Below are 24396 nucleotides of genomic sequence, written 5' to 3'. Positions count from 1 at the left end.
TAACCATGATGAGAAATCTGTCCACAAAGCACTGCTTCAGTATTCATAAACTGTTTAACAAGCCACCTCCAATTTATCGGATTATTAGTATCATAATCTGCTCACTTGCTGTTGTGTGGTCAGGAGATTCAGTATATACAGACATGCCTCGCTATCATGCTTTCACCAGGATAGATGGTCAAGCAGCATAAGGCAATTCTTCTATCAACACTGATGACAGTCTATTTCACAGAAAACAATTATTCTTCGTTTGTGAAGACTACAGGTGCCATAGGCCAGTGGTTTGCCCATTACCATATAGTAAAGATATGTAGGGCCATACTCACACTCATGTGCATTAGTTTTATAGCATAGTAGGAACAATGTAAGAGCTTTATATCTTCATGAAACCAACCTGAACATTATTCACTGAAATCAAGCTGTCCTGCATCCAAAGTACAGTTCTCATGCTGTCTGCATCTACACTTCTACATTAAAGCTGCATTACCAACTACTAAATGTTACCAACTTGTTGATTCCTGTAGCATGTGCACCGGAGGCTACTCCATGCATTTTTCTCAAGGCTCTGTGATGCTTATCCTAACCCCAGCTGAAAGCAGGGCAATGGGGTGTGAGTAGGAGGACCAAAAAATCAGATTGGACCTTCTGCTCAAAACTTTTTAAAGTGGCTAACCAAATTAGATTTCAGCACCCTGGGCTACAGCTGATGAGACCACCAGGTTAGAAACATTGTTGTAGAAAGTGGTAGGGCTGCATAAACTTTTTAAAATTAATGCAGTATAAGCAGCTAGCAGTGCCCAATGATATTTAAATGAATACAATTTCTGCCTGGAACATGGCAAATAATTTGTAACCAATCCAGCAACCAAAGCTGTGTCCAGTCAAAGTGTGCTTCATTTATGCAGAACGTAAGTAAGGCAATCATCTATATCCTATTATCATAGGCATTAGCATCTAGCAAAACTAGTATTTCCAGCAGACAATTCTACTACAATCCATACAGACCATAGGAAACCTGCCCAATGCCCACTGGACAGGACCATAAATCTATTACATATGGAATACAGATATAGAATACAACTACCAACCATGGACTGATCATTGGATTTTACACACAAATTTTTAATACAGTTTCCACCTTTGCTACGACTGCAGGAAAGTTGCAAGGTTAAAGGTATTCTTAGGGGAAGGGAGGTGAGTTGGAGGTGTCCTAGCAGTTCCCCCACATAATGTGACCCTTTATATGTGTGCACTGCTGCTAGATATTTTAGACAGGAGCAATGTTGGGAAGTATGAAATTTTAATTGACAAGTCTTAAAAATCCTTGGAAAATCAGGGACAGCCGACAACTATATTTCAGAATCAATATACAAAGTAACTACTAAACACGTGTTCCTTTGCTTAAATAGCCTTATACAGTTTCCAATAAAACAAATCTGCACTACTTAATATACCATGCTTATTTGACAAGACTACTATGAGGAGTTTGACATAAGTCTTTATGAACTTTTGACCTGTAAAATAAACTGTAAATTCCTTGAAAGCCTGTTTTTCAGTATAAATACTTTTATACATTTCCTCAGGGACAAATAAAATCATCTCCAGATGCTGAGGAGTAGTTAACCAAATTTGGGCCCACTTTGGACCTCTGTGGAGTCAGACGCTACATACCTGTCTGGCCACTTTCCTGGCTTCCCAGTATGGCTTGGAATCTTCCACAGATTTTCCGATTTTCTTCACCATCTCTTCCAGCTTCAGGGTGGCTTCTGTCAGCACAGAGCGGAACTTCTGTCTGGCATCCTGAAATAGATATATGTTAAACATTGACATATGAAGGAAGGAACATATTGATATCTTTCCTTCCTTCAAAACAACACCTCTATCTTTCAAGAGCGAGGCTTAGTACAAATAAAAAAAAACACAAAACAAAAAATGCATCATAGAAAACAGCCTTTTCTATTTATATTTTTTTGTATCATTTACTTTTAACAGTGCCAACAACAAGCCTTTCTTATATGATTTAATAAACTGTCCGTAAAATAGCAGGCATAAAAAAAAAAAAAAAAATGTCCATATGTACTACAGATAAACTAAAAAAAACTAACGCAAACAAGATATATGAACAAAGTTTCATACAGAGGTATGTTCATACATGCCAACTCTCCCGGATCGCCCCCTCCCGCCCTCCAGTCACGCCCCCTCTCCCAGAAACAAGTTTCCGGGAGTTGGTAAGTATGGGTATGTTTGGCTCCCTTCAAGGAGGTTTATGGCATCAATGTGTTGTTGGTGATCCTGCTCCTTCTACTATCTCACTATCCATCTGTCAAATATAACAATGAGAGTGCGCGCAATTGTCTAGAGACATACTGAGAGTTACTCTAATGCGGTATACACTGATCACTAAGACCTATGTAATAAGAGCATTTCACAGTGTAAGAAAAACAAAAACAAAGGATGCAGACAGTCTAGATATATAATAATTTGTACCATACACACAGTTAAGACTATCGATTTCCAAATATCTTCAGCCAATTAAATGATAAGATGTAAAAAGAAATGAAAAGAAATATAGAATTTATGTGAATTGTAGATACTCACACTGCTATTATTACATAGGTCTTAGTGATCAGTGTACACCATATTAGGGCAACACTCACAGTATGTCACTAGATAATTGAGAGCACGATTATTGCTATATTTATTATGGTCTTATCAGGGAAGGATACCCTGTTTATTGTGCTGTTCTTACACCATTGATGAAATAGAGCGCAGTCCAGCATATCTTTCTTATAACTCTCCATCTGTGACATCCCACTTGACTCCATTCACTTTATTAGATCATGAAACTGCCCCATTACATGCAACCCTGTCTCCACCAACAATCACATGAGTAGACAGGTTATGACCTCCCAAAAGAAAAGCACCTCCTTTCCCAAAATATTCTGTGCTGCAGTAAACATAACCTGATCGGCAACAGGTTGTTCCATCTCTGCCCTCTTCTTAACTGGGAGCAGACCGATAAGCGGGTGATTGAGAACAAAAAGGTGCCTTGGCCATAATCAAATTCCACTTTAAAAAGCACAATAGCATCATATACAAATGTCCAACAACTTGCCTAAGGTGGACATGGAAGATGGGATTACAAATCCATTGGCTGAACGTAAAACAGAGTTGTAAGAGTCACACCACAAATTGTTAAACTTGTTCAATTGGGAGAGATATTAAAAGAAAATAGGATAATACATAATTTGTCTATATGGAGGTTTTTTCTCCATTGACTAAAGTATAAAAGAGACCACATTCATTCCTGAAAAGTGCCAAGTAACTTTTGGCAAACTAGTTTATGTAGGGAAAGGCAATGATGCTGCCAGTTCACTTTCTGAGTAGATCATGAAAGCTCAGCTTAGTTCAAAAATTATAGGAGAGGAATGGAGATTGGAGAGAAGATTTATTGTGTCCATACATAATTGGGGACAGCGATAAAGGATTCCCTGCTTAGGACCATTTTAAAAGTCCACTAAACCTAAAATACAGGTTGCATACACTTAAAAATATATACGAATACCATTGACAAATGTGTACATAAGGGTTCCCATACCTTGACAAAACTTTAGATGGCTGACTTTCTATTTCCATTTGATATGCAGTAGAGTGAAAGCTAATGCCCTATCAGTTATTTTCTGGAAAAGAAGAGTAAATGAGGCTGACTGCAGTGCCTTCAATAGGATTACTGAGGAAGTCAGACTTCCAAAGTCCCGGAGCAAGATATTATTCTGATCTCAAATTCTGATATACTAATGAAGTTTTTACACTATTTATACACACTCACACAAAACTTGTATTGCAGGTTCAGTGGACTTCTAAGACAGTCAGATAAGGTTATAATATTGGGAGGGCTATAACTTTTCTGAAATTAATGGTTGTACTAATCAGGTATTTAAAATTAATCAAGTATTGATTGATTTGAAAAATGAGTCACACAAAGCCCCCACCTTGTAAAACTTGAATAAGAAAGGAGTGGGAGCCCAACCTACAGGAGAATGCACGATGCAAGTAATTTTTCAAAGGGGTAATTCAATATTTAAATAGTATATGTAATAATGAATTTATATTCTTCTTATCTATAATTGCATAGATATATTTTAAAGGCATTTATATGAGACACAATAACATCTCATGGCTTTGTATTCTTTGAAATGCAGTCCTGGCGGTGAACATCAGAGCTCTGTGCGCTAAGATTGTGGCAGAAAACACCACCTGCTTTCGCGCATAGCAATAGCACTAAACACTATCTGTCCAATCCTGATAACATCATCACCAAGTTCTCCTTATACTGGTTGATGACCAGTGAATGTTTTAATTCGTTCAGAACCAGAAAATCAGTTAAATTTGTATGACATCCGATACTGGTTCCCTTATGTCTTGTTGTTACATATATGGGCATATATAAAAAGAGTAGAAAAGTAATGCAGAAATGCTTCATTCTTAGAATAAAGCATTCTCAATACCGAATATTTTTTAAATATTTTTACCTATCTGTGGAACTAAAGGCCCATCCAGGTCACGTCCTTGAACTTAACTCTTACAGCTCTGGGCCACTGTACCATGATTCTATTGATAAATGTATATTTATATGTGGGTAGGCGATTTCCGATTTCAGCTCCAGACAGTTGGGAAAACAAAGCACACTAAAACAGTGATGTACTATTGACCTACACAAGATAAATGCAGACATGAAAACAAACGTTAGGGAAGTTCTGCTTGTGGGACAGATTACAAACATACAGAAAACTAATATTCAAAGGAAGCTACAGTTTGCCATCTAGTACCAAATATTTTCTTATGTTCATTACCTTTTAATAGGATTCAGTCTTTAAAATATGTTTAGGCCAGATATCTGGTTTCTGCTCACGGGTGGCCTACAGTATATTATCTAGATGTGGTATTTATATTACAATGGGAGTGCTTCATACTGATGACATCATATCCTCAGTATCAGTAATTACACAAGCACAGTTTCTGCATTACTTGCAGAGTTCTGTATGATAAAGATATACCCACGGCCCCTGTTGGTGATTACCTATTCCAGCATTCAGAGCAAAGGAAGATTTTAAATGCACAGCTGGAAACGAATCCTCCTTGAATGCAGCTTTGGGGTTCGATGGAATTCACGTATGCATGTGGAAGTCATTAATTCTAGGCAAGGAACTAAGGTTGGATGCTGGGAATGAGTAACCTCAATACGGATTAGCAGATGTATTTATATGCAAATTACCATGCCATTATTTTAAGTCATAAACTATAGTAATATATATCTCTGCATCTTTACACACAATATACTGCAATATATTTATAACTACGGGGTTTACTAATTATACAGACCAACTCTATGCAAATATTTTATTTCTCTACCCAAAATAGACTTTATTAAACATCATACAATAGCAAATTACATCAGACAGAGTCTATTTCAGTAGTCAAGCATCCACATTAAATAGTTTAGCGTATACAACAGTGTTGCCAATATCAACAAAAGCAAACAATATGACACATAAAAAGGGAAAAGCATAACAATGATTGTTTAAATGAGAAACATAAAAATGTAAAACCTGCAACAAATTACAGTACAGAAAGTTTGATATAGTAATCAGGCACTGGCAACAAGACTTAACCAGGTAAGTTAACTAATGAGCCACCCTTTTCCATCACCCCTTTAAGGCATACATACCCTTATGATGATGCCAACGTGTAGGGTTTCAGCAATCTAAGTAACTCAATAGTGTGAAAGTGGGAGCTATCTATGCAACTGGCAGAGATAGTTTAAGCTGCCAATTACATATATACACACATTATATATATCCTATTTTAATCCCATTAAGTGCAAACTGCAAGTGGGGTCACTTATTACCTATGGAGGATTGGGAATGTTTCTAGGAAATATCTAAACAAATAAAAAAAAAATTAAAGCTCAGGCCCTACAACAAAGCTCAACTCGTTCATACTCCCTTCTAGCACACACACGCACGCACGCACGCACGCACACACACACACCTGCAAGTGACACTAATTAAAGAATAATTTTCAGTTTATGTTATAGCTGTACTTCATATAACTTTTTTTCACACAACAGTTTCAGATTAACCAGTATATTATTTTAAAATCAATAAAAAAAAATAAAAAAAAATACTAAAAATGTCAGTTCTAAAATGATCCAGGGCACAAATCCTGAAAGCCAATTGCTGATGTGAAGGACAACTTTGTTACCACGGTGATGCCTTTATAGTTCAAACTTACGCAAAGAGTAATACTGGAGATCTATTTTCTCATTTGATTTTTAATACTATAATGACCCCATTTAAACAAAGGTATTTTTTTTCTGTAGTAAATGTATTAATTTGTCAAATTCAAGAGTTTTAACCTTTGAAAAAATTAAGCATGGTTTTATTTTCTTAGTGTTCTGGACTATAAGGTAGGTGAAGTTAAATAAAATAAATTTTTTTAATAACATATGGAAACATGCACATGTTGCGGGAATATTACAACATGTACCTTTAAAAGCAGCGTGTAAGTCAGCATTATTTTAGGAATTGGGTCACACTGTTTTCCACTATAACTAGTCAAGTGACAAGCCAATGGCAGATGGTGACCCAGTAGGAGCTATGAAAGGGTGAAGAAATCACATAGATAATTGCAGGTGAGGTAAAAGAAAAATAACTATATAATTTATAACATCATTCACATAGCAAAGACATGAGTAATGTCCTATGCAAGACAGCTCTAATGAGAAGGGAACACCGCTCACTTATTGTATCCCTACCTTTTATAGGGGTTAAGGAAGGGAGAGGGAGGGATGCATTATATTATAGGACCTTTCAAGATCGGTTTATGTTTTAAGAAGAAGCGGTGCACAGGGTCCCCTGACAATGCTAGAATTCTGTGGCTCTGTAGAATTACTATCACCTGTTATTTCTATAGCATCAACACATTACAAAAAGGGAAATAAAATAAAACACGCAATAAGTACAATACAGGAACATACTCTGAAAGAATGTGCTCACTGCAGTTTAAAAGATATATTTAAATGGTAACTCCTGGCCAATCACGCAATTACTGCAAACTACATCCATCAGGAATCATCACCAGGAAGCAGACGGCAACTTGCTCACCATGCAGGCTGTGTATTTAGAAATACCTAGCCTATTGGTCGACAGCAGTCTTGACACTTTTGTGGAATATATAGACCAGTCATCCCTAGCAGTAAAGGGTTAAAGCTGCATTACTACCTTCAGATTTTACCAACAACTTAAATGGCTACAGACAAGGGGATGTAATCTGGAGGACCAATCACAAGCCATAAACTTGATCACAGTTTGTGAATGGTCCTCCAGCTTAAAGCCCCACCAACACCCATCCATCCTGTTTTTTGGTCAGGGGTCTGAGATGAACAAGAAAAGCAGTCCCTGAGGACCTAGCTAGGTTAGGGGCAGGTAAGTCCAATCTAGGTGGCAGTGCAGCTTTAACCATAATTTTATTTATACTTCTGACTGTATCCCAGTTATGATTTTTCATATAAAGATCATGTCAAGTTTGGAACTTGGAATATTTTTACAATTTTATATTTACTTTCTAGCTATACAGGCAATTAGGTAAGTTGCACAATATAGTTGTTGCAAGCCAACATACAAAATAATAAGTCTACTTTCTATCAGCCGTTTAACGTTCAACTAAGAACTACAGCCAAACAAAATGCTGTCAGCTCAGGAGTGATCCAATGTAATTCTGGGATATCTACTTGATGTTTACAGGTAAATAATCTAAGACAGAGGCAACTTGCCCAGTCATCCATCTGGCTAACAAAAACAATGGATATTATTGGGCCCTGAGCCCCAAAGTTAAATTAAAAGCTACCCTTCCATGTACACTACTAATGTACCAATACCTACTAAAAAAACAAAAAAAAAACAACAAACACAGCTATCATTTGTATCGGACGTGCCTACTTTGCACATACACTATAAACACAAAAGTATTTTCGGATGCTTGACCGTTACACCAATAGGGACTGTAAAGACTTTTTATTCAAATACATATACTTCAATATGGAGTTGGTCCCCCTTTTGCAACAATAACAGTTTCCACTCTTCTTCGAAGGCTATCCCCAAGATGTTGGAGTGTTTCTGTGGAAATTTGTGCGCATTCATTCTATAGAGCATTTATGAGGTCTGATGTTGGACGAGAAGGTCAGGCTTGCAATCTCCGTTCCAGTTCATCCCAAAGGCATTTGATGGGGTTGAGGTCAGGGCTCTGTTCGGGCCAGTAATGTTCTTCCACACAAACTCATTAAGCCATGTCTTTGTAGTTCTTGCTTTGTGCGCTGGGGCACAGTCATGTTGGAATTGAAAAGAGCCTTACCCAAACTATTGCTACAAAGTTGAAAGCATAGCATTGTCCAAAATGACTTTGTATGCTGAAGTATTAAGATTGTACTTTACTGAAGATATGGGGCCTAGCACAAACCCTGAATACCATTATCCCTCCTCCACCAAACTTCACAGTTGGCATAATGCAGTCAGGCAGGCAACGTTCTCCCGGCATTTGCCAAACCCAGACTCTACTATCTGACTGTCTGCTTATTGGAGAGTAAACTAAAAAAGTGTGCCTAGATATGCTTCGATGTGGGAAAATCTGAAGAAGTGAGCGCCAAGGACTTTAATACCCTTTTCATTATTTAAAACTTTTCAACTTTTTTCCTAAACTACTACTTTGTTTAGCAGTGATGGCTTAAATTGATCACAAGAGTGATTAGATAGCAGGACAGTGCTCATTACATGTGCTACTTTTGGTTGTCTGAAATTTTCCTTTACATTGAACATTGTGTGCTGAAATGCAAGCGAGACCAAACATATGCCAGTTGAAATGGCCACGCACAACAAGGAGCAAGCAAAACATGCCCTCTTCAACCCTTTTATTTCATTGCCATAATCTATCTCTGTCTAGTTTTGCGGCGAGGAATCACTTTGCGCAGTGATGAGCTTACTCCATACTTTGCAAGGAATGCCTTTACTCCACCAAACTCCTCTAATCAGGCGGTCCAAACTTCTGCTATTTTGCAAATGCCACCATCTTATTTCATATGCTGATGCACTTTGGCAGTAATCTAGGTACACCAATAGTGGTAGACAGCACCTAGAAAGATGATTTTGTGCTGCAAATTGGCAGTTTTATGTTTTGTTAATGTCACCTAGTGGAGGGGCTCGCTGACAAATTTTGCTCATTACCTTACTGATATCACTAGTTTCTAATGAATAGAATATGGCTGCTTCCACTGTGTGTGCGTAAACATGAGTGTAAACAGCTGCTCTCTCAATCAGTTCATTAGTTTATTTCCAATATGAATGCAGCTGTGGTGTAAGCCTCACTGAAGAAATATGATACCAACATAACATACTAATAATATCACTGCATAAACTAGTCTGAATACTCTACCATACACTTATTTCTAAAAAAAAAAAAAAAACAACAACAACAAAAAACTTTCATGAAAACAAAAATAATAATCAAAAACATCACAGAAGACACAGCGACTTTCTAAGTTTGTTTAAAATGCAAGTTGTCACAAGAGGGAACTTAAAAGTTTGCAAGTTACCTTGCTCTACCAGTACAGTCAGAGTTGAAGCTAAGAATGCCTGAAAAAACTGCAACATAAGTATAAAAAAAGGGTTTAGAATTCAGTTATATTTTTCCAGTGAAAAGCAAACCCCCCCCCCCAAACAAATTAAACAAGTATACTGTTGGACGATACTGTACTAAAACTTGCAAGTATATAGAGATGCAAGACCATTAGTGAAATGTATAACTATTAGGGTCAAACATTGCTAATGGATGAGTAGACAGTAAAAGTAGTCCTATTTTAAAGTCCAGCATGTCTAGGTAGTGCATTCCGGTCATTCTGTTCATTATCTTCATTATCATTCGTTAATACAGAATGAAAAAATTAATAAGTGACAGGATTTGGACTTAGCAGGAGTGGAGAATAGGTAAGGAGCCTATACGTGGTTGTTGGTGGAGTGACAGTTGTAAGAAGTAGTCATTTCATATTATGTCAACCTAGGACTGAGGTATATCTTGAGAGATAATCCATAAGTGGCTGGTTCTCATCAATCACCAGTCAACTATTAACTTGCCAATTTGCTGAAGTGTTCACCCAGTCTTAGTCAAAAGGAGATGTTGGTGGAATATGGACAATTGTAACCAAATGTAATATGTCAGACACCAAGTTTACCAAATTACTGCTATGGTATTCAGTGTGCAGTACGATTCTCTGATGATATCCAATTTTGACAAACTTTCTTCTTATCATACTTACTAGCTATGAGAATGTTTTTAGATAGCTCATAACCCTATAAATACCCACATTTTCTTTTTTGCTCATCTATTGTGCTCACAGGATTTAATTACAGCAAACAACACGAGCAGCCTGGTGACTCAGGAGTTGGCTCTTCTGCCTCACTGCAGATTGTTGAATTCCCGACCAGGACCTGTACTCTCTGTACAGCGCTGCGGAGTTAGTGGCGCTATATAAAAAAAATGGTGATAACCATGTGGTTTTAAAGTTTTGAGATGCACCTTTGTGCATTCTGAATGGATTATCTATTTTTAAAAAGTGCAGTTACCCAAATTGGTAGTACACAAATTAACAATTTGAGGATGTAGTTTCTAATAAGTGCACATTAACTGATTCACCTTATCCAGTGGGGGTGGTTATATTATCTTCTATTGGTGTAATGACAGTACAACTACTTCCATCATCTCTCTTAATAAACAGCATTTACCTCTTTGGGTATTGTGAATATCATACCAAGAACTTTTCTTCTTGGAAAAACAAACCTTTTTTAAGGAGTAATACCTTGGCGACTTGTCTAGAGCTTTGTTACAGGCAGGGATTTCTGTTATCTATTGATCACGCTGGAAGGGAATTTTTAACTAAAGCAATGGATAATCTTCAAATAAAAGCTTTGTGCCACATTTTTGAATTAAGTTAAATAAAGGGACGCATGACTTTTCCTGTAGCTATTCCAGGGAACACGATGTCTTATGAACAAAGGATCATCGATTATTTTATATCAAATTAAATGTTCTGATCCTTAATGGTTCACTGAGCTGACGCACATTGCTCACAGGACAAACTTTCAAGCTCCTGGAATGTATAGACATGGATACAGAACTAGCAAAATATTAATAGATTAACCAATCAAGCATTTATTTTGAAGTTCACTAGTTTGGCCAGGATGCAAAGAAAAAAAAGAAAGAAAAGAAAGTATTTTGCCTATAGCACATAATTTTTTTTAATATATCCATACAAGACCATTTAAAATGTTGTAAATTAAGTGAACAGGATGGTTAGCAAACATTCATCAACTTATGTACCATTACTTTGGTTAGACAAGGACGGATCCCATCAGTAGGCCAACATGCTTGTTGGTAGAGCCAAACAGAGTAGGAAAGCCAACTCTCAATTACCTAAGGGACATACCTTGACAAGCAAGGGACCATTTTATATCCTAAAATTAAATTTTCAATTTTATTCCATATATAACCTTCTCATTTACCTGCCAGAGTTTAGACACTAAAGATCTCCTTTACAAAGCACTGCAGAAAACACTTTGTATGAAGAGATGATACTTCCATAAAGCGCATGACTACTCTAACCCGCGGAGAGCTGGAAACTAAGTTTCCCGTCAAAAATTCAACCTACTACAACCACCCCTTTCAAGAATTTAAAATGTTCACTTTGCCTCCTAAAATACTCTTTGGCTTAGTCTCACGTATGGCTTGGTGAGGGGAACATCAGGACTGCCTTTATTACATATGGCACGTGTGTGCTGGAAGATTTGTCTTACAAGGGGCAAATTGCGAGCTACTCTAAAACTACACCTGGAAGGCACAAAATGCTTACCATTAAATGTACAGGATGACACAGTCAGAGCCGATACAAAAATAAAATAATTTTGTGGAATTGAAATTGCTGTAGCAAGTAACATTCCTTTAAATATGTCCTCTACCCCTTTATCTAATTTCAACAATCTTGCTCTGCAAGTTAGGCCCATTGGTGCACCCAGTCCATACTTTGCAAGGAATACCCTCACTGAGCTCAACTGCTCCTACTGGCAAATGCTTACAACTTGCTCTGTGTTTCGGTTGAAATATAGGTACACCAAAGTGAACAATGTACATTATTTCCTTTATAGCGTCTAATTGATAAATTGATAACCTTTCTTTCTTTGCATGCACCACAAAATTATGCTGCAACAGAGAGTCAGAAATTGATTTTCCACTCTCCCTTACTTTGTATTTTGTGTGTGTGTGATTATATATATATATATATATATATATTTATTTTCTCAAGAAAAAGAGAGATCATTTATTTAAACATTTTAGGGTAAAAACTGTAGTTTTGATCCTATTTAAACATACCAATAGGAACATGTCCAGATTACATTACATTTGCGATTTATTTTTTGCTAGCCAATTCTATTGAATACATTATAACAAAATCAATATTCATCATTAGTCTTAAATATTTCCTAATTCAGAATATAAGATATTTTGAACTATTGTCATACTTTGCAAAGTAACTGTAAGGGCTTTGCTTCAACAACATGGAGGAGTGGCAGGTGGATCAAGGACAGAGCTAATTTTATCCCAATTATTTATTTTATTTTGAAGCTACGGTTTCATTTTCTAAAAACAGGAACCTTACAGTAGAAATATTGTTGCCGTTCACACTGAATTTACATACTTTTGGGAACTATTAGACATATCTATTCTAAATATCAGCTTCTACTGTAACTAATGACGGTCACACATTCTGAAATTGGACCAATGTCCAGGGCCGGATTAACCATAGGGCTAACTGGGCTACAGCCCAGGGGCCTCGGGCATCCAGGGGGCCCTTTTAAGTGCTCAGTAGCAGTATTGATCGGTCGGGGGCGGGAGCGCCCCCGGCCCGATCAATGCTGCTGAGCACTTTCACTGCGGTCCTTTCCCGGCGCGCTGTAGTCTCCTTACTGAATGATCTCGTGAGTCTCACTCTCACGAGAGCTCCTCAGTAAAGAGCATACAGCGCGCCGGAGAAGGACTGCAATGCCAGGAGAAGGAGGTAAGTGCCTTGGCGGCGGCTCGGCTCACCAGGGGGAGGAGGGGGGGGTGCAGCTCAGAACATGGGGGGGGCCCTCTCGGGGGAATGGAGGCCCCCTTAGCCCAGGGGCCTCCATTCCCTTAATCCGGCCCTGCCAATGTCGCAGCAGTTATGCCCAAAAGTGTGATAACCGATAAACATCTAAATTAATTCTCAGACATGGCAAGTGTGGGCAGGCATCTTTTCACCACATAAATAGTTCTCAAAGATGGCAGAAATGATCCAGCCACGTACTTTAAACCAACAGGAGAGCTTTGTGCCAAGCTGCTGTTTAAGAATCTGTAGCCCATTGCACCATACATGGATGTAAATGACTCATTGAGCATAGGAAATCCTGTCATGTCACAAAGGTGATAACTTCAGTACGTCACCCAAGGGACAGGTCGTCCAGAGAGTCTTAAGGGTGATCTAAGATCTCTACTGCCTGTCAGCAATTACAGAGGCAGACTACATTGCATGTATAATTAACGAACGGTAAAAATAATTAAAAATATAAATTGACCTTTATTTCTTGGCCCTACAGCTCAGTCATACTTAAGATAACTGTAGCAAGAATATTTTGAGAGGAAACTGGAGGCTTGTTGAAATAAAATGCAAATTTATTTTTCCATTATCCGCATTTAGAACGCAGAGAAAAACAGCCTCAAGTCAGCAACAAAACCTAAGTACTTGTTATATTCTCCTGAAAGTCGTCCTTCTTGTTTTACTCCAGTGAGCACTGGAGTATATTTAGCATACTCCATTTTCTAATCTGTTGGGGACTCTGCAGAAACATGCTCATTTTGTCATGGAGTAATGGAAAATAATAGAATTGCCGACTCATGTTTCTCTTTTGGGAAAAAATCAAAATCTTGGTCATCTGACTTTAAAACAATGGATATGGGAATAGGTACAAGTTTCAAAACCTTGTTCGGCTTCGTAGAAACTTGCTTATTTGACTACAGAATAGTAGACAAAGAAGGAAGTGCGAGTTTCTCACCCTATTGGGATTTCACAGAACCTGATGCAACTGAAAGTAAATATATATATCTAAATACAGAAATAAACTCAAGTTTTATATCCTCTTTGGGCTTTTCAGAAATATTTTATTCTGGTTGTAAATTAGTAGACACAGAAGTAGGTACCTATATATCATCCTTTCTGGATTTTCCAGTAATTTGTGTTGCTAGGATGAGGAGTGAAGTGCAGTCTTTAAACTTGAGAATGGAAAATCTATGGACAGAGTCAGCAGGATTCCGCAAGTGTGAACTAGCCTGGACAGTGGGGAGTTATGCCTATGACAAAGGGGTTGTATGTGGTCAGCCTCTCGAGTTGGCAGTACAACCTATGTACTGATTGACGCTTGTTGAAAACAGGTTATTGGAATGGTCACAGCAGCACTAGATGAGTGTGCGGATACTGTGGGAGGTAGTGACCTGTCTATTTGTGGTATTGTTAGCTTTTGTGAGGACAGGGCTGCATGTGACACGGGTAGTCTTATGATGTAGGGAAGGGAACAGAACCAAACAAAAAGTCACATGCTTAGAGTTAAATTGTGGAAATAGCAGGGTCCTCAACAGTACATACTAGCGATGTGAGGTTCATGTCATACTGATGACGAAATATTGTAGTGTCAATCACACCTCTATATAAAAAGAAATTCATAAAATACAACTTTTTTTATTACATTGGTGTTACATTAGTGTTTGTAAGGTTGCAAAAAAGACACAAGTCCATCAAATTCAGCACTATTAATTTCTAATTGCATTGATCAGAGAAAGGCAAAACAAAACCAACAGTATAAAAAGTTGCCACTTTAGCATCACAGGCAACAGGGTGGAAATAATTCCTTCCTAACCTGAAACATGACAATCAGATAAACTCCTTGGATCAATTACCCACACAATGTTTTCTATTAGTCTTTGGGGTCTATTTATGAAGCCCTAGACCGGCGGTTCCCAAACTGTGCGGCGCGGCTCCCAGGGGTGCCGCGGCGCTGTCACTGGGGTGCCGCGGGCCAGACCTAGAAAAAAAGAAAGAAAACAGGAACTTACCAATCTGCCGGGCGCCGGGACCCAGCAGCCTCCTATCTCCCGCAGCTGTCACTGAATATCGATGTCAGTAACAGCTGCGGGAGAGAGGAGGCTGCTGGGTCCCGGCGCCCGGCAGATTGGTAAGTTTCTGTTTTCTTTCTTCTTTCTGTGGCTGGCGCCAGGCGCGGGGAAGAGTTTGAGAGGGTTCGTAGCAGAGGAGGGGGACAGAATGATGGCAGAGGAGGGGGACAGAATGATGGCAGAGGAGGGGGACAGAATGATGGCAGAGGAGGGGGACAGAATGATGGCAGAGGAGGGGGACAGAATGATGGCAGAGGAGGGGGACAGAATGATGGCAGAGGAGGGGGGCAGAGGAGGGGGACAGAATGATGGCAGAGGAGGGGGGCAGAGGAGGGGCACAGAATGATGGCAGAGGAGGGGGGCAGAGGAGGGGGACAGAATGATGGCAGAGGAGGGGGGCAGAGGAGGGGGACAGAGGGCAGAGGAGGGGGACAGCGTGAAAGAGGGCAGAGGAGGGGGACAGCGTGAGAGAGGGCAGAGGAGGGGGACAGCGTGAGAGAGGGCAGAGGAGGGGGACAGCGTGAGAGAGGGCAGAGGAGGGGGACAGCGTGAGAGAGGGCAGAGGAGGGGGACAGCGTGAGAGAGGGCAGAGGAGGGGGACAGCGTGAGAGAGGGCAGAGGAGGGGGACAGCGTGAGAGAGGGCAGAGGAGGGGGACAGCGTGAGAGAGGGCAGAGGAGGGGGACAGCGTGAGAGAGGGCAGAGGAGGGGGACAGCGTGAGAGAGGGCAGAGGAGGGGGACAGCGTGAGAGAGGGCAGAGGAGGGGGACAGCGTGAGAGAGGGCAGAGGAGGGGGACAGCGTGAGAGAGGGCAGAGGAGGGGGACAGCGTGAGAGAGGGCAGAGGAGGGGGACAGCGTGAGAGAGGGCAGAGGAGGGGGACAGCGTGAGAGAGGGCAGAGGAGGGGGACAGCGTGAGAGAGGGCAGAGGAGGGGGACAGCGTGAGAGAGGGCAGAGGAAGGGGACAGCGTGAGAGAGGGCAGAGGAAGGGGACAGCGTGAGAGAGGGCAGAGGAAGGGGACAGCGTGAGAGAGGGCAGAGGAGGGGGACGTGAGAGAGGGCAGTGTGCCTGGATGCAGAGGGGGCAGTGTGCCTGGATGCAGAGGGGGCAGTGTGCCCAACTACTTCTAAAACAGGACTGCTCAGTAATTATTTTGGAGGGGTGCCTTGAAAAAATTTGGAGACTCTAAGGGTGCCGCGAACTGAAAAAGTTTGGGAACCACTGCCCTAGACCATGCAGAAACGGCTTTTTTTCCAAATGTTTAGGCATTTTTAGGTAAAATAGTAATTTAAGAAAAGCCTAATGGAGATATGAGACATATCTCCTAAATTAGACAAATTACAGCACAATCCAGCAATCTTCTATGGGGACTGCGGTGTGGGCTTAACTTTTTGGAGCTTGACCCTGATGGCTAATGCTATTTGAAGGATGTGTTAGCCATTCAATCCTATAGGGAGAGAATTGCAGGAGAGGGATCCTTGGATCCTCTCCAGCAGCCTGGCTGCTCTCCCCTGCACTAACAAACCCGGACGCTTCATTACAAATCAGGAATCGCCAGGACAGCCTCCTATCCGATGTGCTGTCCCAACAGGAATTGTATAGTAAATTGCCTGGAAAAGTCATCTGTCATTGCTGTGATGACAGATGATACATAACAGGGCAAAAATAAAAAAAAAATGTTAAAAGACTCCTTTGCCTCTTGCTTGTCCCTATATCTCCAGTTTTTAAAAAGGTGAATAGAGAAAAATCTGTAGCCAATCAGATCAGCAGAATGTTCACAGCAGCACTTTATTTCAGGAGAGGAGTATACTGATTTTGTGGAAGAAAGTGACCTGAGAAAATATGCTATTTTGTTTTATAAGTGAGCATGTTTTCTGTCTGTACGGCATGCACAGAAAACACTACAGCAGGCCTGTCCAACCTGCGGCCCTTCAGATGTTGTGAAACTACAAGTCCCAGCATGGCCTTCCAGCTATCAACAGGTTGTCTAGTGGCAAAGCATGCTGGGGCTTGTAGTTTGACAATACCTGGAGGGCCGCAGGTTGGACAGGCCTGCACTACAGTAAGACAAATTATTTGTCCAATGCAAGATTCACCGCATGGAGTCTATTAAAATGGTTTATAAGGCTGATTTTCTAACGCAGCTTTTTGCGGTGATAGAGAATCACTTATCGCCATAATAGATCATTAAAATGTTGGCAAGGCAGGTGAGCGAGATTGTCCCAAAGCGGTAAGGAATAACTTTCCTCTTCACCTGGACAGTCTCAGTGGACTTGCACTTGTGTGACCTGGCTAGCCAATCCATGCATGCACAGTGGAACCAAAAGCTTGACTTGAGCTTTAAATTCCACTTAATTAAAAATAAATAGGCCTAATCGTAAAAAAAAGTATATTTTATATTATTTAATATATATTGTGCATATATGTAAAACAGTAAAATAGAAATAATGTCTTGTGAAAACTTTATTGTGCTCAAGAATAAAACAATTTTTCATTGATTTTCTTCTGTTATCCCCCTCCTGAGATGGAAATAACAGACCAAGTATTAAGGCAAAACATGTACCGCTGTGATGCCAGTTAAACACACTTCTTTCTATTCATTGTGTTCAGATATTTTTCTGCTATTGACCTTGTAATCTCTTTATTGCAGACCCTTAAAGAGAAAGCGTTGAAGGCCATTGCATGCTTTGTTGTGACTAGGATTACATGTTAAGACACAAATGGCTACAAACAAAGATATAACTTAACATACCTCAAGTTCAATTTCCCTCCGGTTGATATCATCTGTCGACTGATTAAGCTTTTCAAGTTCTCCCTAGTAAAAAAAAAAAAAGCAAACAAATTTCAGAACATAGCTTGATACAGAAAATTAAAAAAAAAGTTATAATACAACATACACAGCAGTAGATCGGGTTTTGATTCTGAAACATTCCTGTTAACAAGTCGTGACTATAATGAGAACGAATGAGGCAATTGGATTTATGAACTGAAGATTATGAACTACAATTGCTTGAAAGTCATGGTAGGTTGGAAATTGCATGTGACTGCTTGGAGAAAACGTGACAGCTGTTCATTTTATTACATAAGCCACCATCTCCTGCTACTATGGAAAGGAGTATTGCTGCTATCATTTCCAACACTTGCAAGAGACTGTGCACGTGAGGGAGTCCAATAAGGGACCGGCTGTAAACATTTTTAGGAGATTGATCCCATTCAGTTTGATCTACTGTCTACATAAAATGTAGTTAAATTAAAAATGCTAATTTTCTTGCTCCAGACATCAGTACTCAATACAGTGCTAAAAGTATTCCTAGAGTGATTAAAGTAGCTCATTGACTTCTCCAAAATACACAAAGTCTCCATAAACTCACCCAGCAGACCCATTATTTTGGGAATATACTCCCTACATAATTTTACCTTTATATTGATCATTTACTCAAAAAAATCTGTACGACTACAACTCCCATCTAAAAGGCGACTCCATACATATTTTACAAATATTAGTATGCACCATTATTATTATCATCATTTATTTGTTAGGCGCCACAAGGTATCCGCAGCGCCGCACACAGTACTAACAGTAGACTATACAGGGTGAAACCATACAGAACAATGAACAAAAAGTACCAATACTTCAGAAACTCCGGCCAGTCATATGCAGTAAAGACGGAGCGGAAGAACAGGTATGGAGACAGGAGGGGAGGGGACCCTGCTCATACGAGCTTACATCCTAAGGGAGGGTAAACAGACCAGGCACAAGAGGAGCCAGTTGAGGCAAGAGGAGGCACTAGAAGAAACACTGTACAATAGCTATCAGTGAAATTAATTCACTGCAATATATCCAATATATATATAAGCCTAGTGGCGTGTATTAGTCTGTGTGTGTGTGAAAAAAAAAAAACACCAAGCTGCAGCACCACCTGCTGGGCGGAGTTATACACTGACCTACTAAATTCTTAGTGTGTGTGGAAAAAAAAAAACTCAGAAAGGGCTGAAATTTGGTATACTAAGATGTTTTTAATTTGTTAATTGTTAAAAGTGTTTATAAAGATTTTAAAAAAATATATTATATATTTCTTGAAGGAGAAGTGACAGTTGGGAGTGGTTGGTGGTTGCCGGGGGTGACAGAGCGAGAGGAGTGTGATACTCAGGACCACTGAGAGAGATCCCTGTGTCTGGATAGACATCTGGATAGATGTGGCGATAAAGATGAAGGATGAGGTGATGGAGAAAAATGATGAGGTGGTGACATGTGGACAAAACCACGTTAAAAAAGGGCACTTGCGTCGGGAAGTAACGCTCTTCCCCTGAGGAGGCCTGGGATAGGCCCAAATGCATGACAAGAACCTTTTTAACACCTTAAGTAGCTTGATTTGACTAGAATGCATGAGTATCATGCACGGGTTAACTATATATATATATCTCTATCTCTATCGCCATCTAGGATTGTTAGGTAGAAAGTGAGAGATACTTTATTGAAAAAGGAAAAGGTCAATACATCCTAACTGCTCAGGTAATTTCATACTACAAAACCATAGATTTCTTACACAAATACAACAACACCTGGTTTTAAGACAAATATTTCCTGCAGATTCAAGGCACCACACCATGGGAACCCCATGTCACAGAAAGCTATGTGCCTTGTCAGAGATACATCAAAACATAATATTCATTGGAAAGTACTACTGTTAGCAATAACAAAGCTAAATTATTAGATCTGGAAATAAACAAAACTGGAAACAAACTATTAAACCAGTAGATTCATCCTTGACACATGTAACAATCATACAAAATGGCTAAACAAAATCCCAACAGGCCAATTTAAAAAATTAGAGAAATTGCTCTAAATTTCAAACATTCACCCAAGAAGGAAAAGCCTTCAAAAATCAATTTATACACAAAAGGTACAAAAAAAAAAACACCCCAAAATAAATGAAGCATTAATAAAACTAAAACCATAAACAGAAATACACCACTAAAATCTAAAAACAAATACAACTTCCCCCTCAAGAAAACTTCTTTTTGTTCATAATTAATTTCTCCAACTCCTCACACACTGTTAGAAAGATCATACAAAAAAAACTGGCACATTCTTCTGAAAGATGAAACACTATCCCTTTTCCTTCCAAACAAAACTGCATGTATATAGAAAAGCAACCAACGCAATTAAATTATATAGGACTTTCTACAGCTCATTACACTATACTTGTGCAAGTGCTTATTGCATTTACACAAACTGTCCAAATACATACAATACTGGCTTTTGCTATTGCAAAAGGTGCTGGGTAACATATCCGCTAAACCAATTGAAGACTTAAAATGTAATGAAACTCTCAAAGTGGTGGAAGAACTACCGCCACTGCAAGGGGTGCAGCAGCTACTGGAACCGGAAGAGGACTGGGCCTGGCAGTGCCAGATAACCCTCCCTATGCATGCACCGGTGGGAGCTTCATTGTGCATGCGCTGCATCCACACATGCTCTGAGAGCAGAGAGGGACTTATGTCAGCAACAAAAGTTATCTAACGCAAAGGAAGAAGGATACTGGCCCAAAGTTCAGTAAATGTTAGCTTAGGACTTCAGCTTACACTCTGCGGGGGCTATGGGTAAGCCGGTTCACGCATGCATAGTGGAACTGAAATCCCTGACTCACCTTAAGCAATTATCTGTAACTTCCTTGCATACATGTAAACCTTGCACGATTTAACACACACTGGTTGCTTTTATGCAAATTATTCATTTTATTTTAATATGCATCATAACGCAGCCCTCATGCCCATTTCAAAAAGAGCATATTATCATCTACAGTTATGCTCTTAGGGACAGATTTAATTAGTTAAGAGGTGCCTTAGGAACCTTGCGGGATGTTTCTAGTAATAATCTTCACTAATTTTTGAGGAGCGAACAAAAATTTGTGAAGTTTTCTGTACCTTGATACCCGGTTTTGTGCTGTGGCTAATTAAATCTGCCCCTTAATCTCTTTTACAACAAGTGTTGGAAACCCTTAAGTCTAAAGTGAAAAGTTCTATTGAATCACAGCAGGAAAGTGATCAATGATCCCAATGCCTAACAGAGTATGCCGTTTACACAATAAAAACATATTCATCTGAAGAGGCCTAAAGCTAAACAAACAATATTTTATGTCCAGGATTTTTTTCCATAGTAGGCTGAACTGCATTAAGTACATGTATATAGTGTGCAAAAGGGAAAAAACAAACATAATGTGGTAAAGTCCCTTTAAAGTGTTGCCATTTTAATAGGCCTTTTCCTGTAAGTTACAGTGTGAGTGATGAAAACTGTGCCTGGAATGTTGAATAAAAACAGAAAATGAGAATCTAATTACAGAAATTTCTGACAGTGTCCCAGGGCGCCCTTTCCTCCTAAAACAACAAACCAAGATTGTTTTCATGTTCAGTGTGCAAGGAGTCTGCTCTATCAATGTGTCTGTAGATGGGGAGGTTCTAATAGTCATGAGTGTCCTAGATAACTTGCAGCTGTTACTGAATTTTAACTCCACCTTGCCGGGTGGCTCAGTGAACTGAGAGTTGTAGTTTCAAAGCTGCCTGTGGTGTAAGAAAAAGTTCACTTTATGAATTTGCTCATTTGCACACCACAAAATACACCATTAACAGACATAGCCAGTTTGCTGCTGAAAGCTTGGCTTCAGATGCTAGAGCAGGATTATTTTTTTTTCAGTAGGGATTTCAGCAAATAAATCAATCTGGACTAAAGGGGATTTTGGGCACCTGCAGGGCCATTTTAACAACATTATGGGCCCCTGGGCAAAGCAGAGCACCAGGGCCCCTACATACATACATAATAAAATATATATATATATATATATATATATATATATATATATATATATATATATATATATATATATATATATAGATATATATATATATATATATAGATATATATATATATATATATATATATATATATAGATATATATATATATATATAGAGAGAGAGAGAGAGAGAGAGAGAGAGAGAGAGAGAGAGAGAGAGAGAGAGAGAGAGAGAGAGAGATAGATATATAGAGATACAGATATAGATAGATAGAGATAGAGATAGATAGATGTAGTTGCTCAGTGACCCTTGAAGGTTTTTTTTGCAGGTTTTTTGTTTTTTTTTCCAGGATTATTTATTCTAATTAAGAGCCCTGCCTATGGGGCCCACTTGTCCGTGGGGCCCCCGAGCACCTGCCCATCGTGCCCAATGGAAAAGATGGCCCTGGGCACCTGTAATCCCAGCTGCATTTACCTATGTGGAATGTCCCTTAGGACTACTTGACAGTATGCAAAATCTATCATTAATTTCAATGAGCAGAAATGTTGATCCTTTCAACCTGTGATGACAGAACAGACGGTGCTGATAAGCACTTTTTAAAACTAGTTAATCCAGGAAAAGTATTGTTAGTGAAAAGCCATGGTTTTTCCTCTAATATTTTAGTCTTATCTGGACAAAATGTATGATAATTGGGAACTAAATGTAAAATGCACCTACTCAGGCAAAATAACCAGACTAAACAGCTATACACTCTGAAAATACAGAGCAAAAAAAGGTTAACAGATAACAAGAATACACAACTCTGTTTTCTATCTAAAGAAATTACTACAGAGAACTGATAAACTTGGTAAAAACAGGTTTGCTGCAATACAGAAATATGGTAGTATACAGTGAGCAATTTTACAGTTCATTTCAGAGTAAACAAAATTTGAATGGCCAAATAGTTAAACATACTAAGGGCTCTATTTATCAAACAGAGAAAAGCCCTAATCCCGGAGAAAACATGTCAAAGGGTCTCTTCGAATTTGCTGGGTCTCTCTGGTGAAAGCATTTCCATGCAAAGAATGGGAAGCCTATTAAACAAGGATGGCAGCTGTACAAGTTACTGCCACAAACTTTCTTCTGCATTCACCGTCTCTGGAGAAAAGGCAGTGAAAGAACTTTATTATTTAAATAAAGCATTTTTTTTCTCATGGGATTTTAAAATATATACATATTTGTTATATTTTTAAACATTTTGTTTTTATTTTTAGAAGTAAAAATGAATGGCAAAATCGAGGCTTCCAGCTCCACTGCGTGTGCTAGAACCAGCTAGTAGTGTTGCGTATTTGTATATTCCTTTAGATAAGCGATAGAAAACCATCCCTATCACCTGATTTTAATAAATAGGCTGTAAATAAGTCTCTTAATACAGATATAAATTTGTAGCCAAGGTAAAAATACATCCATTTCAATTGCATAAAAGCCTAGTTGCCTACTCTCCCGGAATGTCCGGGAGACTCTGCAGTTTCTGGAAGTCCTCCCGGACTCCCGAAAGAGCAGGGCAACCTCCCAGTGGTGGGGGCAGGGCTTAGGACGCAATTCACACATTGTGGCCCCGTCCCCTGCTGCAATAGGCCAAAATGGCGATGCCGGTTGTAGAAGTCAAATAATTGGATAAATTGAATAAATTAAATTAATATTGGTTTACTGTGCAATTGCGATCAGTACACCACGTGTAATGACGCAATCGCACGGATTAATAACACACTTACATTCACATTTTCACTTGTAAATAGTACACATGTTCTAATTTACACTCAAACATTTATTAAATGCATTAAAGGTTATTTATACAGATAATATTATAGTAAAATGTATTTATGGTTTAGGTCCACTAAAATGTTTGGTCTCATATTAAAGCATATTTCACCAACATTAACCAGGTTTCAACAGAGTAGTGATCTAGTGGTCTCAAATTATAAGCAATACGAGATTACCACTCAAAAGCACTCTTGTGAAGGGTCAGTTTAAACCAGTATTTTGGCGGGTTTCTGAGGTAAGACACATATGCCAGGGGCGCAAACAAACAAAAAAACACGCGATAAAGCTGCTGCGCATGCTCTGTTTCGGCAGCACTGTACTATACAGCAGCCGCGGCGCTGTCAAAGAAGCGTTCGCTGCGGTGCTGTATACAACACAGCACCGCTGCGGACGCTTCTTTGACAGCGCCATGGCTGCTGTATGGTACAATGCCGCTATGTGGGGCACTTAGTTAGCGGAGGGGAGGGGTTTTTACCAAATTGAATCGCCCTAGGTAATGACAAGTCATC

At 39.3% G+C, this 24396-nt stretch overlaps 1 protein-coding gene across 1 annotated transcript in view; it reads right to left on the bottom strand.

Annotated features, from left to right (window-relative positions):
* Window positions 1–24396, bottom strand: part of SH3BP5 (SH3 domain binding protein 5) — a 54240-nt gene that overhangs the window by 22397 nt on the left and 7447 nt on the right. The window contains exons 2-3 of the mRNA XM_075212425.1: window positions 18044–18106; window positions 1672–1800 (exon numbers count right to left, since the gene is read on the bottom strand). Coding sequence (XP_075068526.1) covers window positions 1672–1800; window positions 18044–18106 — 192 coding nt within the window. The remainder of the gene's footprint in view (window positions 1–1671; window positions 1801–18043; window positions 18107–24396) is intronic.

Source organism: Mixophyes fleayi, chromosome 5 (genome assembly GCF_038048845.1).
Source record: "Mixophyes fleayi isolate aMixFle1 chromosome 5, aMixFle1.hap1, whole genome shotgun sequence".
Lineage (NCBI taxonomy): Eukaryota > Metazoa > Chordata > Amphibia > Anura > Limnodynastidae > Mixophyes > Mixophyes fleayi.
This window is presented reverse-complemented; position numbering and strand designations above follow the sequence as displayed.